General features: G+C 43.7%; 1 protein-coding gene across 1 annotated transcript; it reads right to left on the bottom strand.

The window, feature by feature from the left end:
- Positions 1-9,942: 9,942 nt before the first annotated feature.
- LOC147241733 (armadillo repeat-containing protein 3-like) lies at positions 9,943-14,682 on the bottom strand. The gene is made up of 4 exons (XM_086192213.1): positions 14,021-14,682; positions 12,912-13,080; positions 12,304-12,398; positions 9,943-11,204 (listed from the first exon to the last, which is right to left on the bottom strand). The coding sequence occupies exons 1-4, from the start codon at positions 14,032-14,034 to the stop codon at positions 11,201-11,203; spliced, it is 282 nt and encodes a 93-aa protein (XP_086048339.1). The 5' UTR covers positions 14,035-14,682; the 3' UTR covers positions 9,943-11,200.

Raw genomic sequence — 14,682 nt, 5'->3', positions numbered from 1 at the left:
GAGTTTCTGCTCTCCAGATGGGTGAGGGCTGTGTGGACCACTGATGAAATGGCGTCATTAGTGGAGCGGTTTTGCCTGTAGGTGTACTGGTGGGGGTCCACAGTGATGTCGAAGGAGGCCTTGATATAGGCCTTGAACAGCCTCTCAAAGTACTTCATGACTACCGGGGTGAGTGCAATGGGTCGGTAGTCATTTAGGCCTGTCACTGTGGAGGACTTGGGGACAGGGATAATTGTGGCAGTCTTTAGGCAGGTGGGGACAGATGACAGCGCCAGTGAGGTGTTGTAGATGTCCCCCAGCACCTCGGACAGCTTTTGTGTGTCTTTTTGGGATGTTGTCAGGACCTGCAGCTTTGCAAGGGTTGATTCCCTTCCTCACATCTGCTGTGGTCACACTGAGGGGTGTGTCGTCAAGAGGTGGTGTGAGTCTGGTGCTGGAGGCTTGGGGGGGGGGTGTCAGGGTCCTCGAAGTGGGCATAAAAGAGGATGAGTGCATCTGGCAAGGAGGGGTCCCTTGGGCATTGTGCATCCCTGGTGTTGTGGTCCATGATGCACTTGATGCCCTTCCACATGCAAGGGGGTCATTTGTGTTAAAGTGACCCTGGATTTTCTGGGCGTATGTGGCTTTAGCCCTCGTGATGCCTGCATTCAATTCTTTCCTCACCTCTTTCAGTGCTGATGCCTCACCTGCCTTGAACGCAGCGACCCTGGCTTTCAGCAGCGCTTTCAGTTCGGCATTCAGCCAGGGTTTCTGGTTTGGGTAGCAGGTTACTCTGCAGGTGGTGGTGACATTATCAGCACACTTGGAGATGAAGCTGAGGAAGGAGGAGGTGTATTCCTCCAGATTCACCTCTGCCTCGTAGGTAGCTGCCTCTCTGAAGATCTGCCAGTCTGTGCACTAAAAACAGTTCTGGAGCACAGAGGCTGCATCACTAGGCCACACAGTGACAGTCTTCATAGTTGGCCTCATATGTCTCAAGAAGACTCACTGGAGAATGCGGGCATTGATCCCACTACCTCTCACATGCTAAGCGAGCGCTCTACCATTTGAGCTAATTTCCCACATGTTAGATTCCTGGTGCCAGTTTTGCAATAAGGAAGACTTCATCTAAGAGTGTTGTCTGTTGGAGGTTGAATGCTGCCCTGGAACATCAGTGAATGGTAGATCTTCCCCAGGTCAGAGTTTCACCTGATGAGCCTCCATTCACATGAGTAGAAGTGGATTTTTGTACCTTTTGAGGTCAAGCGGGCAAGGGGCATGGTTAAAAGGTACAGTGTCATCTTTACAATCCTGTTGGTGAGAGCTATACATCTGAAATTAGCATTAACTTTAGACAACGATTTCTTTGTGAATGCCCTGAGACGGTTCATAGCAAGATGTGGTCAGGTGTTAAGAGTTGCGTTCCGATAATGGCACAAATTTTGTCGGAACTGAACAGGAATTCAGAGAAGCAATTGGAAGATGGAACCATGTCTAGATTATGATAATGACACTCTCCTTCAGAAGGGAATCAAGTGGATTTTCAATCTACCCTCTGGGTCACTTTATGGTGGAGTGTGGGAGTGATTAAGAAGATCTGTGAGGTTGGTGTTGAACTCAATCCTAAGAATCTAGACGAAGAGTGTCACTATACAGTCTTTTGTGAAGTTGAGGCTATTATCAAAAGCTGCCCCGTAACCAAACATCTGCTGATCCAAACGACTTGGAAGCACTGACCCTGAACCATCTGCAGCTGCTTAAGTCCAAACCTTCATTGCCAACAGGAGTGTTTCAAAGGGAGGACATATATGTTCGTCGACAATGGGAAGTTCAAGATATGTCTGCGTTAATTTTGGAAGCACTGGGTCAAGGAGTATTTGCCTCAACTTCAGGAGCATCAGAAGTGGCAAAGCACCAGATGAAACTTTGTTCCTGGCTAAGTTGTTATCATCATGAATGACACTGTTCCTCACAACTCATGGCACATTTGAAGGGTTGTGCAGGCAGACTGACAAGGGAAAACTTGTGCATCGGATTCGCATCAAGACCAGGAGTAGCTATCTGGACAGCCCCATCATGAAGGTGTGCCTTCTTCAAGAAGTGGAGGAGCCAGAAGAGCTGCATTGATTCTTTTTATGGACAATTTGTCTTGGACACTTGTACATGTGAATGAGTTGAATTATTATTGAGATTAGTTGCTGCAGATTAAGTTTATGGATAAGAGATATTTTGAATGTGATGTTGCAATCTTACTAATTCGCCAAGTTTTGTCTCCTACATGTTAGTAGTTGTGTATTTATTGCTTTAGAATAATTAGAAGAGTGGCCCAAACTTCCAATGAGTGAGTCAGCCAAGGACCCTTCTGAGCTGTGCCGATCCTTCTTCTGTGGCCTCACTACTGTTCATGCGGATCCAGCTGTACCAGACCTAGAAAGGTACAATACCTGGAGTGATTTGATGAACGCCACCTTACAGCAGCGAGGGGCAGCTAGCGGAGACAGACCACCATCTGCAGCAGTGTGCCAGAAGGCCCAGCATCTCATCCGTCAGATGGCTCAGATTGACTAGTTCCCTGAGGACTATGCCCTCCTGCAAGCGGGTAAGCCTATCCCTCCAACAAGTCATTTTGTCAACTTATCACCTGAAATTGATGCAGCCTCAAGACTCATCAGAATTGGTGGCAGACTACACTGGGCAGAAGAGCGTCAGCAGTTCATCCAGTGGTCCTATATCCACGCCACAGAATAACGACACAACTGATCAGAGACTTTGATTGCAAGTTACGTCATCCAGAACCTGTGCAGATTCTTATTGAAATCAGACGCTCCTTAGTTTTTGATTTTACATGGGTGGGAAGCCATTGGGAAACAACAACATATCTGGCCAGATTGCCAAAGGTGGAGGGTGAAGCCTTCATTCCAGCTCATGGCTAACCTGCCTGCTGCACATCCCCAGCTTTGAGGGCCCAGTTCCATTCCACTGGAATGTTTTGGGTTTTTTTAGCTCCTTTCAGGTGATGATAGGAGATGGGGCCTCATATTAAAGTGCCTCACAATCCGAGCCATTCAGCAGGAACTCCTGACTTCTCTTGACTCTGACGCATTCCTCATGGCTCTGTGGAGGTTCACTGCTTGCTTAGGTACCCTTGCTAAGCTTTATTCTGATCATGGCACCAACTTCCGAGGAGCAGAAAAGGAGCTGGCCACAGCATTCAGGGAGATGCACCCTAGCCTGAAGGAACTCCCTGGTCAACACCATCATACTGAGTTTCACTTGTCCACCAGCAGCACCACATTTTGGAGGAGCATGGGAATGAGAAATTTGCTCTGTGAAGTCCACCCTTTGGATCATACTAGGGTCCCAGATAGTCACAAAGGAGGTCCTTCAGACTGTCCTAGTGGAGGTTGAAAGCTTTCTAAACGGGAAGCCCTTGGGCTGCATCTCCTCAGATGTCGCTGATCTTGAGCCGATAACACTAAATCACCTCCTTGTGGGGAGGCCTAGTAGCTACCTGCCCCCTGCAGTTTACTCACAGTCAGAGGCCTTGAGCAGAAGATGTTGGAGGCAAAGCCAGATCCTCACAGATCACTTCTGGTCTATGTACATTCAATACTACTTACCGACTCTACAACCATGGCAGAAGTGGCGGGCATCAACAGATGACCTCTGCTTGTCATGCTCCCTGAGCTTCCTGATGACACCACTCCAACCTAGCTCAATATGTCTATCATCCCTGTAGTGAACATGTTTGCGACACAACTTTGTGAGCGGCTGTAATATCGTCTGTGACACTTGAGAGGACTGTTGTACATGATGTATGTCTGTGCGCAGGCATGAGTGCACACAAGTGTTCCCGAGCTAACAAGAGTAGACGGGAGTCAGGGGGATGGCTCATAGCCATACTTTAATGACATTTTTTAGTTCATCATTGTCGTTATTCCTGTGTGCATAGGGGACAGCAAGTAAGTTGTAGTTAATATTTTATCTCTGTTAGTGGAGAGTTCATGTTTAGTCCTAAGCTAACAGCTACCTCTTTTGATAATTAAAAGGTAAATGGTTAGACTATTTCTGTTCATGGTTAAAACGTGTGACACACAGTGGCTCATTGTTTATGCTCACCATGTGGTTAGTGATACTATTAACCCTGTAGTTACTACTCATTTGGTTTATGTTTATTGTTTCTACTTGCAGACCACACACACACACACACACACACGCACTCACATCATATGTACTCCCATTTGTGTTTCTCTGTATTTGGTTTGCTGTGCTGTACTTAATGGACAATCTCCAGCAAAGGGTTGAAGACTCCCCAGAGCAAATACTGCCCAAACCTTATAAAACCACAACACCATCCCAACAAATTTGGTCCTTTGAGCCTCATATCCTGGGCTTACCCTGGTTGAGGATGGAACTTGCCAGCCAAGAAGCATGTGAAGTTGAGAAGTCTGTGCATCTTAGGCAGAGCATTCAGCCTCCACGCTTACCTAGCTGATTATTAGCTTGGCTCCCTAAGACACCATGCCCTCACCTCCTCATCACCCAACCTACATTATACAGCACAGCCAGAAGAGAAACAGCAGAAGAGTGATACACACTGGACCGGGCAGATTATCCATCCCATCGTTCCTCCTGTATTTTAACAGACTCCCCAGAGTGAATGCTGCCCAAAACTTACACAACCAGAAAACCCAATTCAACACAGTGTATGAAGGAATTTTACACAAAAACAACAAGATATCCACTGATTGAACCTTACACAACTATCAGGTTAGGCCAACTCAGGCAAGACATACAAACAAATTGAAAAATACTTTTCTTGTCCTTCCTGATTTTGAGTATACGCACATTATGTCAACTTGTGACTTCGCTCTGTCTGCTGATCATACACCAAATTGTGAGGCATTTTGAGTATTACATGCACCGAAAACTGTCATACTTACTGATGCGTTTTGGTGCTAACTAAAAGCGTTTCATCAGATTCCGGGGAAAATGTGAGGGTCGTGACTGTTGGCTCCACCTTGGTTCCATGATTCATCAAGTAAGAGCATTTAGAGGCTGTGTTAAGTTGGTAACATGTTCCTGTCATCTGCAACTCAAGCAGATAGAAATCATCACCTTTAGTCTGCGCTATCACGTGGGGTAGAATTTTTACATTTCAAACTCCCTTAAGTGTTTTGTCCTATCATCTTTAGATCTCTTTTGGTTTAGCTAAAAGGAAAGTTCCCCTCTTTGCTGTAGTCGTCATATTGACGTAGTTGAACAAGTGTGTCCTCCTCGCCAGCCAACCCCACTTACTTATAAACAAGCTAACATTTGTATCATAGAGGCCCTTTCCACAACAGAATTTCGATTGCAGAGAATTTAACCTGAAATGAAATTATAATGTTTGCCAGACAAGTACAATAGGTCCACTAAGTAGAAACAGCTCAGTTTAGAATTGTATTGGTTTATTCTACTGGTGACAGGAGAGACCATCTGTGTTCACAGGTCAAGAAATGGCTCCAAGTTTGCAGTTGTCCTTCACTGTCAGTAAAAAGCCATCTTACAAAGTATTTGACAAAATGTGACAGTGTCACAAGATTAAAAGGAATGAAGAAGATAAAATTTAACTTTTAAACACAATATTTGACATGATAGAGATGGTCTTGCAGGATTCTTTTTTTATTTTTGCCAAAGCAGACATGATAAAAATACAGTCTTCATCATTTTCTTTTAGTTTCTTTCCTGTTTTATGTCGGTGTTCTGTGCCGGTGGGGTCAATTAAATAGATTCAAACTTTGGCTTTTTGCAAGGTCTTCTTTGGGGTCATGGCCAACTCTTTGCCCCACTTCAACCTCAATGGACCCCCACAGACACACAACTATCAACACTACCACTATTAACATGCATTACCATGCTCCAGCCATCCTGGGACTTGAACAACACGACTCAGGATCAATCTTCTTGTCCAGTAGGTTTGGAATCTGTTTTCTTGTACTCTTTACTTTCTCTGCCTTCAAACTCTCTACCATCTAGTTGCACACACTCAAACACTCAGAGGAAATGCATTAAACAGGCAGACAGAAAAAAAAATGCAGGATGAGCAGTTCAGTTACACATTAACTTGTACAGGCATAATGCAGTATTGCATTATGTACATCTGAATTACAGGAGGCAGCATTATATTCAAAACTGAGTTTAATGTCCTGATAAATTCCACAGTTGGTAAAAAATAAAAGCAATTAACCAAAAAAAGCAATTAACAAACAAAGCATTCATTACAAAATTTGTCCATTTTCTACGTGTGTAAATATGAATTACTTAAAAACACGCAAGGCAACAATGTCATTGCAAAAATTAGTTATACGCAATGTGTGGCTCAACATGAAATCTTTTCTATCCATTTTCCCATCCATTTTCTACCGCTGATCCTGTTAAGGGGTTGCGGGGGGGCTGGAGCCTGTCCTTGCAGATTTTTGGCCAGAGGTGGGATTCACCTTGGACGGGTTGCCAGTCCATCACTGGGCCAGTACATATAGACAGACAACCATTCACATACCTATGGTCAATTTAGAGTATCAATCAGCCTAGTCCCCATTTGCATGTCTTTGGACTGTGGGAGGAAGCCAGAGTACCTGGAGAGAACCCACACAAGCACAGGGACATCATGCAAACTCACAGAACACACAGAAAGACTACGTGCCTGAGCCGGGGCTCAGACCTGAACCTTCTTGCTGTGAGGCAATAGTGCTAACCACTGCACCACCGTGCCGCCATGACAGATTTCAATTTGTCTAATCATACGCAGTTAGGCAATGTACATTTCTGTGAAATCATAAAGCCACCATATTCAGAACTGAAATGTGAAGTGGAAAAAATATGATTCATGTGACATTCAATATGACAACCATTATGAACATTATTCTTCTGTTTTGTTTTTTTTAATGGAACACACCAACTTATAAGTAGACTTATTGTACATCATTTTTAGGGTCAGACAAGCTGACAGATACCCTTCTCGACTCTCTGCATCCATCACAGAGCCCCAGGCCCCCACCTGATGCTGAATAGCTCAGCTTCAACAAACGCTAGCTGTGGTGCGTGGAAGCAAACCATCTCAAAATCATTGAGTGCTCTTTCCTCCAATACAGTCTTAGCTGTCATTTATAGAACTAGGGTGGTGCTCAACATTTGCTGTGAAAAAAACTGTCGAATGAGCAAATTGAGACATTTTTCAACTTAAATACAAATGAGACCACTGATGTTGACAGATGAGAGGCCTTTAAGGCTTACATCAGAGTCATCATAATATCTTATATCAGTTCAAAAACAAACAAATCCAAGCTGAAAATGAATTAGCGTGACCACAGAATTAGACAACTGGAGAGAGAGGCCTCTTTGGATGACTCAAAAAAACAAAACAAGAATTAATGTCCCTTAGAACCCAATATGAATAGTTGTCCACATCAAAAACAGAAAATAGTCTGATCTGGCTTAAACAGAGTTACGATGATCAAGGTGAAATACCAGGGAGATTGTTGGACTGGCATAATAAAAAAAACTAAATGCAGACAAGGTAATAAAAGCAATTCAAACACACGGGAATGGGAATGGATTAATATCAATGGACCCTCAAAAAGTTAATGATATTTTTACCACTTACTATAAAACCTTATATACATTGGAAACCACAGGAAAATTTGAAGAAGCAGATTGAGTTTCTGGACAGTCTCTGTATCCCTTCTGCAACAGATGATTTTAAAACGCATATTGATATGAAATTGGATGCTTCATAAATTGCAGATGCCATTACCAATGTGGGGGAACGTCAAAACGCAGGCCCTGATGGTCTCCCAGTCAACATTTATAAGATATTTAAAGACAAACTTATAAGACCTGTCATAGCAATGTATGAGAGGATTTTCAGCAGGATAGTCTACCGGACTCCTTGAAAGGTGTGCTGACAACGCTTATCTTGAAATCTGATAAACCACCTACCAATTGCACATCATATAGACCTATTAAATTCCTTAACACTGGCGCTAAGATTATCGCTAAGGTCATAGCTAGAAGATTGGAACCGGTGCTTCCAACTGTGATCAATCCAGATCAGAATGAATTCGTGATAAACTGTCAGGCCTTCTATAATGTCAGATGGGTCTTGAATGTAATATATGCGAGGGAGGGGGACCCTGCCATTCTGTCTTTAGATGCTTAAAAAGCATCTGACAGAGTGGAGTGGATATATCTATTTAATGTGCTAACTCAATTTGGATTTTCTCTATTCATTTCCAAAAATGGAGAGAGATACTTTATACTGACCCAGTGGCAGAGGTCTCTACTAATTTTTTAATATCATCCCCTTTCAAACTCTTGAGAGGTACCCGCCAGGGCTGCCCTCTCTTGCCAATGTTATTTGTTTAGCTATGGAACCGTTAGCAATTGCAGTGAGTTCACGCCCATCAATCTCAGGCATAAGAGTATTTGACACAGAACATTGTAATGTATGCTGATGACACCCTTTTGCTATTATCACACCTAAGCAACTCATTTTCTAATCTAACCAACTTGATGGACACATTTGGAAAGTTTTCAGGCTTTAAAGTGAACAGAACAAAATCTTCTGTCATGTTTTTTTTTTAAAAAGCAGGAGCGATTAAATCCAGTGATAAGCCACCCTTTCAACAATGGAATGAACAGATTCATATAACTTGGTATTACCATTACCCCAGCCATAAAAGACTTAGTAGGCTGTAACTATGAACCTTCTACAGTAACTGAATATATGAACAATTTGTCATCTATGCCAATCTCTCTTATAGGATGTATAAACATTATCCAAATAATGATAATGCCAAAGTTCTTGGTCTTTGTCGTCCTCTGTTTATCCGGGTCACTGGGGCAGCACCCTCAGCAAGGATACCCAGACTGCTCTCTCCCTAGCCAATTCCACCAACTCTTCTGGTGGAATCCCGAGGCATTCCTTGGCCAACCGAGAGATATAATCCCTCCAGCGTTTCCTGGGTCGGCCCTGAGGCCTCCTCCCAGTTAGACACGCCTGAAAAACCTCCCGAGGGAGGCATTCAGGAGGTACATCCTCACCAGATGGCTGAGCCATCTCAAATGACTCCTCTCAAAATGGAGGAGCAGCAGCTGTATGGGTTGGAACATAGATTGAGCAGTAAATTGAGAGCTTCCGCTTTTGGCGTCACTCCCTCTTAACTACAGCACACTGGTGAAGCACCCACATCCCTGCTCCATCCTACCCTCACTTGTGAACAAGATCCTGAGATGCTTAAATTCCTACACTTGAGGCAGCACCTCTAATGGACTTGCGTTCCAAAGCTGGAGCTATGTATTGAGGTGAGACCGATGATATCTAACCAGTAACACTCAACCTCTTCCACCAGCTCTGGCTTCTTTCCAGAGAGGTGGCTTCTTTGTCAGAGAGGTGACATTCCATTTCCCAAAAACCAGCTTCTGTAGCTGCAGATCAGAGCGCCAAAGCCCCAACTGTCTGCTGCCCGATCCACAAAGTATCGGACCCTTCCAGTTTCTCCTGCAGGTGGTGGGCCACAGGGAGACAAACCCATGTAACCATTTTGGGCTGAGCCTTGCTGGGACCCATGGGCAAGGGCCCTGCCACCAGACGCTTGCCCACGGGCCCCTACCCTGACTCTGGCTCTGGGGCAAGGCCCCGGTAATTATTCAGGCTGGGTACACTGCCTCTTGTTGGTTTTCCTCATTAACGGTCTTTTGAACTGTTCTTTGTCTAGCCCTTTGCCTAGAACCAGTTGCCTGGGTGACCCTACCAGGGACAAAACGCTCCCGACAGCATAGCTCATAGGGTCCTTAGGGCACTCAAACTCCTCTGCCACAATAACATGATGTTCCAGGAGGAGAATGCCAAGGTATTTATATCTAATTTAAATCTATCCCATTACCCCCCCCCCCCCAGTCCTTTTAAAAAATGAAGCAACAATTTACAAATTTTATTTGGAATAACAGAAGAGCAAGGTTGCAACTATCCAGCCTTATTTGTCATATGAGAGAGGAAGGTTAGGCAGCACGGTGGCGCAGTGGTTAGCACTGTCATCTCACAGCAAGAAGGTTCTGGGTGTGGCCCAAGTGCAAAATCTTTCTGTGTGGAGTTTGCATGTTGTCCTTGTACCTGCGTGGGTACTGTGGCTTTCTCCAACAGTCGAAAGACATGCAAGAGGGGACTAGGTAAATCAAGACTCTAAACTGACCATAGTTGTGGCTGTGAGAGTGAATGGTTGTCTGTCTCTATGTGTTGGCCCTGTGATGGACTGGTGACCTGTCCAGGGTGAACCCTGCCTCTTGCCTGAAGGCTGCTGGGATAGGCTCCAGCACCCCTGTGACTCTTAACAGGATGTGGTAGAAAATGGATGGATGGTTGGATAGATGGATGGATGGAGGGGGGGTGACAAATACCCAATTTACAATGGTATTTCTGGGCTGCTCAAATTAGAGCTGCAATGTATTGGGTCTTGCCCGAACCTTACCTATTATGGGTACAAATTGAAAGAACCTGCACCAGGGCCTGCAGCTTGACACTTATTTGTATTCTGCACCTGTTAAAATACTAAAAAAAAAAAACCTCACTGACAACCCCTTCGTGAGAAACACATTTGATGTCTTGTTGTTGTTGTTGGCTAAAAGAGTTATCAACATGCCTTGTCCTAGAATGATTATTTGGATGAAGTTGCTTTGACACAAAATAGCATTGTGGGGGTTTTTTTTGGCAGGTGCAATCTGTCAATCTTTCTGCACAGTTCATTATTGCCACCACCTTAAGATATAATGGAGCGATGGTGCAGTTGTTTGGGTGGAAGGACTCACCTCCTCTGTTCCTCTCAGGTGACTATGTACTGCTCATGAGTGAGGTTTTTTTTTTGTCGGTGTGTAGCTTTGTCATAGCAAGTGAGAGATTTCTGGCCTGCACGGAGCAGAGGTGAATATAACACAACAGCATTGAACATCCTGTTAATCAAGTACAACATATATGTATAAAAAACAAAGATTGCTAACCATTAAAGCAATCGGCTGGACCAATGACATTAGTCTGTATGTGCAGTTGGCAGCCATCCATAAAATGCTAAACCAAAAAAAGATGGGGAAAAAAAGCAGCAGGTTGACTTGGTCCAACACTGAGGGGAAGCACCCATTTCTGCATCTTTTTTTCCAGCTCCACTGCTCCACCCATGGTGTCACTCACTCACCTGGCACACAATTACATGAACGCAAATCTCATCACACCTTTGAAATCAAACAAGTGTTCTGCATCCTAAATTCCACAGTGTTCACATCATTTTCTCTACAGTGTGCATCTTTTTACTCTTATGAGGACCACACACAGTTTGAATCAATTTCAATGACAACGCAGAAAAAAAGATCTGCCCATTTATTGTAGCATTAATGTAGCATTGTTTTTTGCTATCCATGTGTGCTAGTGGCATTAAACAGTCACATGGGCAGCATACTGTTCCCGCTCATGTTTAAGTGGGAGAATGGACTCATTTGCTTCTTTGTTACTTAAATCTGACAGTTTACAATAAGGGTGCATAAATAATGTGTAGTTTGTATTAATTTCAATTCAATTAACATGTCTAGTAAACACTACACTACTATAGGGGCTCACTTAGTGCATTAATAAATGGTTAACTATGCTTACTGTAAGTAACACTTATTCACCATTAACAAGTATAAACAGGCATGAACAAACCATTACTAATTTAAGTCCTCTGTGACTAAAAGATCAACTTCAAAGATTCGAATGGAAATTTCACGCATATTTCAACCTCATTAATTGACTGTTTGTATCATCAGTCTTTAGCATGAAATTTTGACATCAAACTGTGTCATCCTGTGCTCTGAGACAGGAATACTGTCTGCTGAAATCTTGGGAAGGGATGACAGAGGTTTGTCAGCATTTTATCTTGATCTTCATGGATATGCTTCGCTTGATTTTGAATTTTTGATGCTTTTGGTTTTTCAGAAGTCACAAAGGCTCTTTCTTTACCCTGTGAGGTCTTACGAGTGTGGCACACTGACAACATCAAGTAAAAAGAGAGACAAGAGAAGAAAAAACCGAGGGCTGCACTGGAGCAGAAGGGGGTGATTCACTAGCCTATATAGATTCTGCTGGTAGAGTGGATCATTGCTGGCTTTTTTCGTACTCTACTTGTGTCTTGGGTTATGATATAGATGTGTATACAGAGAATAAGTACTGTTGTTTTAATTTTCCTAAGACTTTGTGAACTTTTTTGCCATTTCCAGAAGGTTTTGGTTAGTGTATGAATTGTGAAGCTGAGATCATACTCTGTTGCTGTATTGACAACAATGATGGGCCAGTGTGTGTTCAGTGGCTGCTTGGACAGTTCCTCAAGGGTCGAAATTCTCTGACCTGAAAGGACCTAAGAGGGAGAGATAAAAGTCAAAGAGTAGTCTTGTTCATGTTTCTTCTTACCGAAATATTAAGAAATATTGAGAGGTTGTCACGATCCCTGTCTTGTGCTTCCTGTTTTATTTTGTAGTCATGTCCTGTCTTCCTGTCCTCCCTCCTGTGATTACCTCATGTGTCTCACCTGGGTGATTGCACCACCTGTGTCTTGTTTCCCCTCTTATATGTAACCTCTGTGTTTCCTCAGTTACTTTGTTGGGTCATTGTAGCTGTAGTTGTCGCTGTTATTTGCTGGCCTTGTCCTTGTCCTTGTCCTCGTCATCTGGTGTCCCCACATTGTCACGTCAAGCCTCCTGCCTCTCGCCACGTCTCTCAATAAACCTCTTTTGTGCACCGCCCTCACTGTCTGCAGTTGGGTGTCCATCATCCTCAACCCTCAAATCCCTGACAGAGGTATTGCAATCTCATTTGGAAAATATTTGTCACACAAACTGCCTTAGAATACACACACATATTGTACACAAACCTTCCCGGCATCATAAAAGCCATCCGTGATGATGTCGGTAGAGGCCAAATGACCTGTCAGGATGTATTTCAGAGACAAGCTGGAGTTGAGAAGACTGTTTATGGCCATCTCACTGAACCTGCTCCTCAGATTTGTTGACTTTTTGATTTCCTGAAGCATTTCTAGGGCTCTGAAACACAAACACACCGGCATGCATACATACAGTTAATATGAGCAAAATGACCCAAAGCTACTGATTGAGTTACACAAAAAATAAACTGCCCCACACTGCCATCTACTGGCTCCCTGAGACATTACTCTGCTTCGACTTCTTCTACAGTACTTTGGCAAATCCAACAATGCTCCGCCTTTGCTTGTTGGCACTGTATGTTGTGTTCAAGTTGTCCCTAATGTCAGTGTCTTACCCAAAGTTGCACATCTCCACAGCAGTTAGCTCATCCTGAGCACACACACTGACTGCCAAGAATGTGTTCTGCAACACCTCCTTACCACAATAAGATACCACAATACGCAGTCCAAATGAAATACACTGATCAGAGCCTCGTAAAGTGGCTTTTTGGATGTGGTATGTGAGTATACCAATATGAGAGACAGTTATATTGCAACAAGAAGCCATGCAGGCGGTGAAGCAGATTTGTCACAGGAAAGGAGGGTCAATGCCCGCAGAACGGGAGGATGCATTTACACTTCTGCGACATACTTGAAAGGAACTCATACTGTGCCAATTTTAAGATATTGCTTCCATCCGCGCCACATGAAACAGTTCCTTTAATAACTTGTCTTGTAATTATTTCCTGAGGTGTTTCTTTGCCGAGCATACATGTCTCACAGTAAATCTTTTTAAGTTGTAAAGTTGCTGTTCAACACATTCTTAGTGTGGAGGAATATGCTGCAAACACATGGATTTTTTTCTACACTTCTCTGGCCCACTTGTTGAAAAAAAAAACTTTTACTGAAACACTTGTCATTGAGTTGATTTTCATGACAAAACTATCTTTATCTCAGACAAGATGACCTGCATTATGATAGTTCTAAAACTATTGTAATGGATTGAAACGCCGGCGTGTGTAAAGCGTGCAGGTCTAAAACAATCAAGAAATCGAACGTACCTGGACTTGTACATACAGATCGTATGAGTGCTGGGATCCTTGATGGTAACACCGCGGATCTGGCTGCCGACCGTTTAGAAATAACGAGAAGAGCTCGGCTGATGAAGCGAGACATGCTGGCTGCTGCAGCCTGCGAGCTCAAGTGCGGATCTCAAGTGCGCTGCTGACAGCCACGATTGTTCATGCAGCAGCGAGTTCCTGCTGGTCTTCCCCGGGCTGATCCAGCCTGCCAGCAGGTCGACCTGGTCAGAAAGTCCCACTTCCAACTATATGGCTCAAAGAGGACTGGGTTCACTGGTCTTTATGGCTGGGTAACGTCCAAAGGTCATAATATAGCAGCTTTATGGCAAGAAAACACACCAAACCGAGTAATGAGGGAAGGTGTTGTCAAATATAAAAACACATACATTAGAGATCATCTTTCAAATCTGTTGACCTCAGCGAGAACACAAAATGTAGGTTCAAAGGACAAGTTTGCCCTGAAGCTTTTCTGCCAGAGAAACCCTTTTGATTCTATTTGATTTGAGATTAGATCAATGAAAACTTCTTGGTTCATGTGAAAATAGAATCTTTCTCAAAGGCCTTCTGTTAGAAATTCTCCAAACACGCAGCCTCCCAGGCAAACTTCTCCTTTACGCAGGTTCTGATTGCCTGCTAACCAC

Source organism: Aulostomus chinensis, chromosome 21 (genome assembly GCF_037954235.1).
Source record: "Aulostomus chinensis isolate RoL2024-O1b breed Wild chromosome 21, RoL_Achi_v1.0, whole genome shotgun sequence".
Lineage (NCBI taxonomy): Eukaryota > Metazoa > Chordata > Actinopteri > Syngnathiformes > Aulostomidae > Aulostomus > Aulostomus chinensis.
The sequence above is the reverse complement of the archived record's forward strand: the minus strand, read 5'-3'. Positions and strand labels throughout refer to the sequence as shown.

Excerpts from the sequence above, each read along its gene's own strand:
- LOC147241733 (XM_086192213.1), bottom strand. Across the intron at positions 12,399-12,911 it reads GCTTTTATGATGCCGGGAAG|GTCCTTTCAGGTCAGAGAAT; the intron begins GTTTGTGTACAA and ends TCTCCCTCTTAG.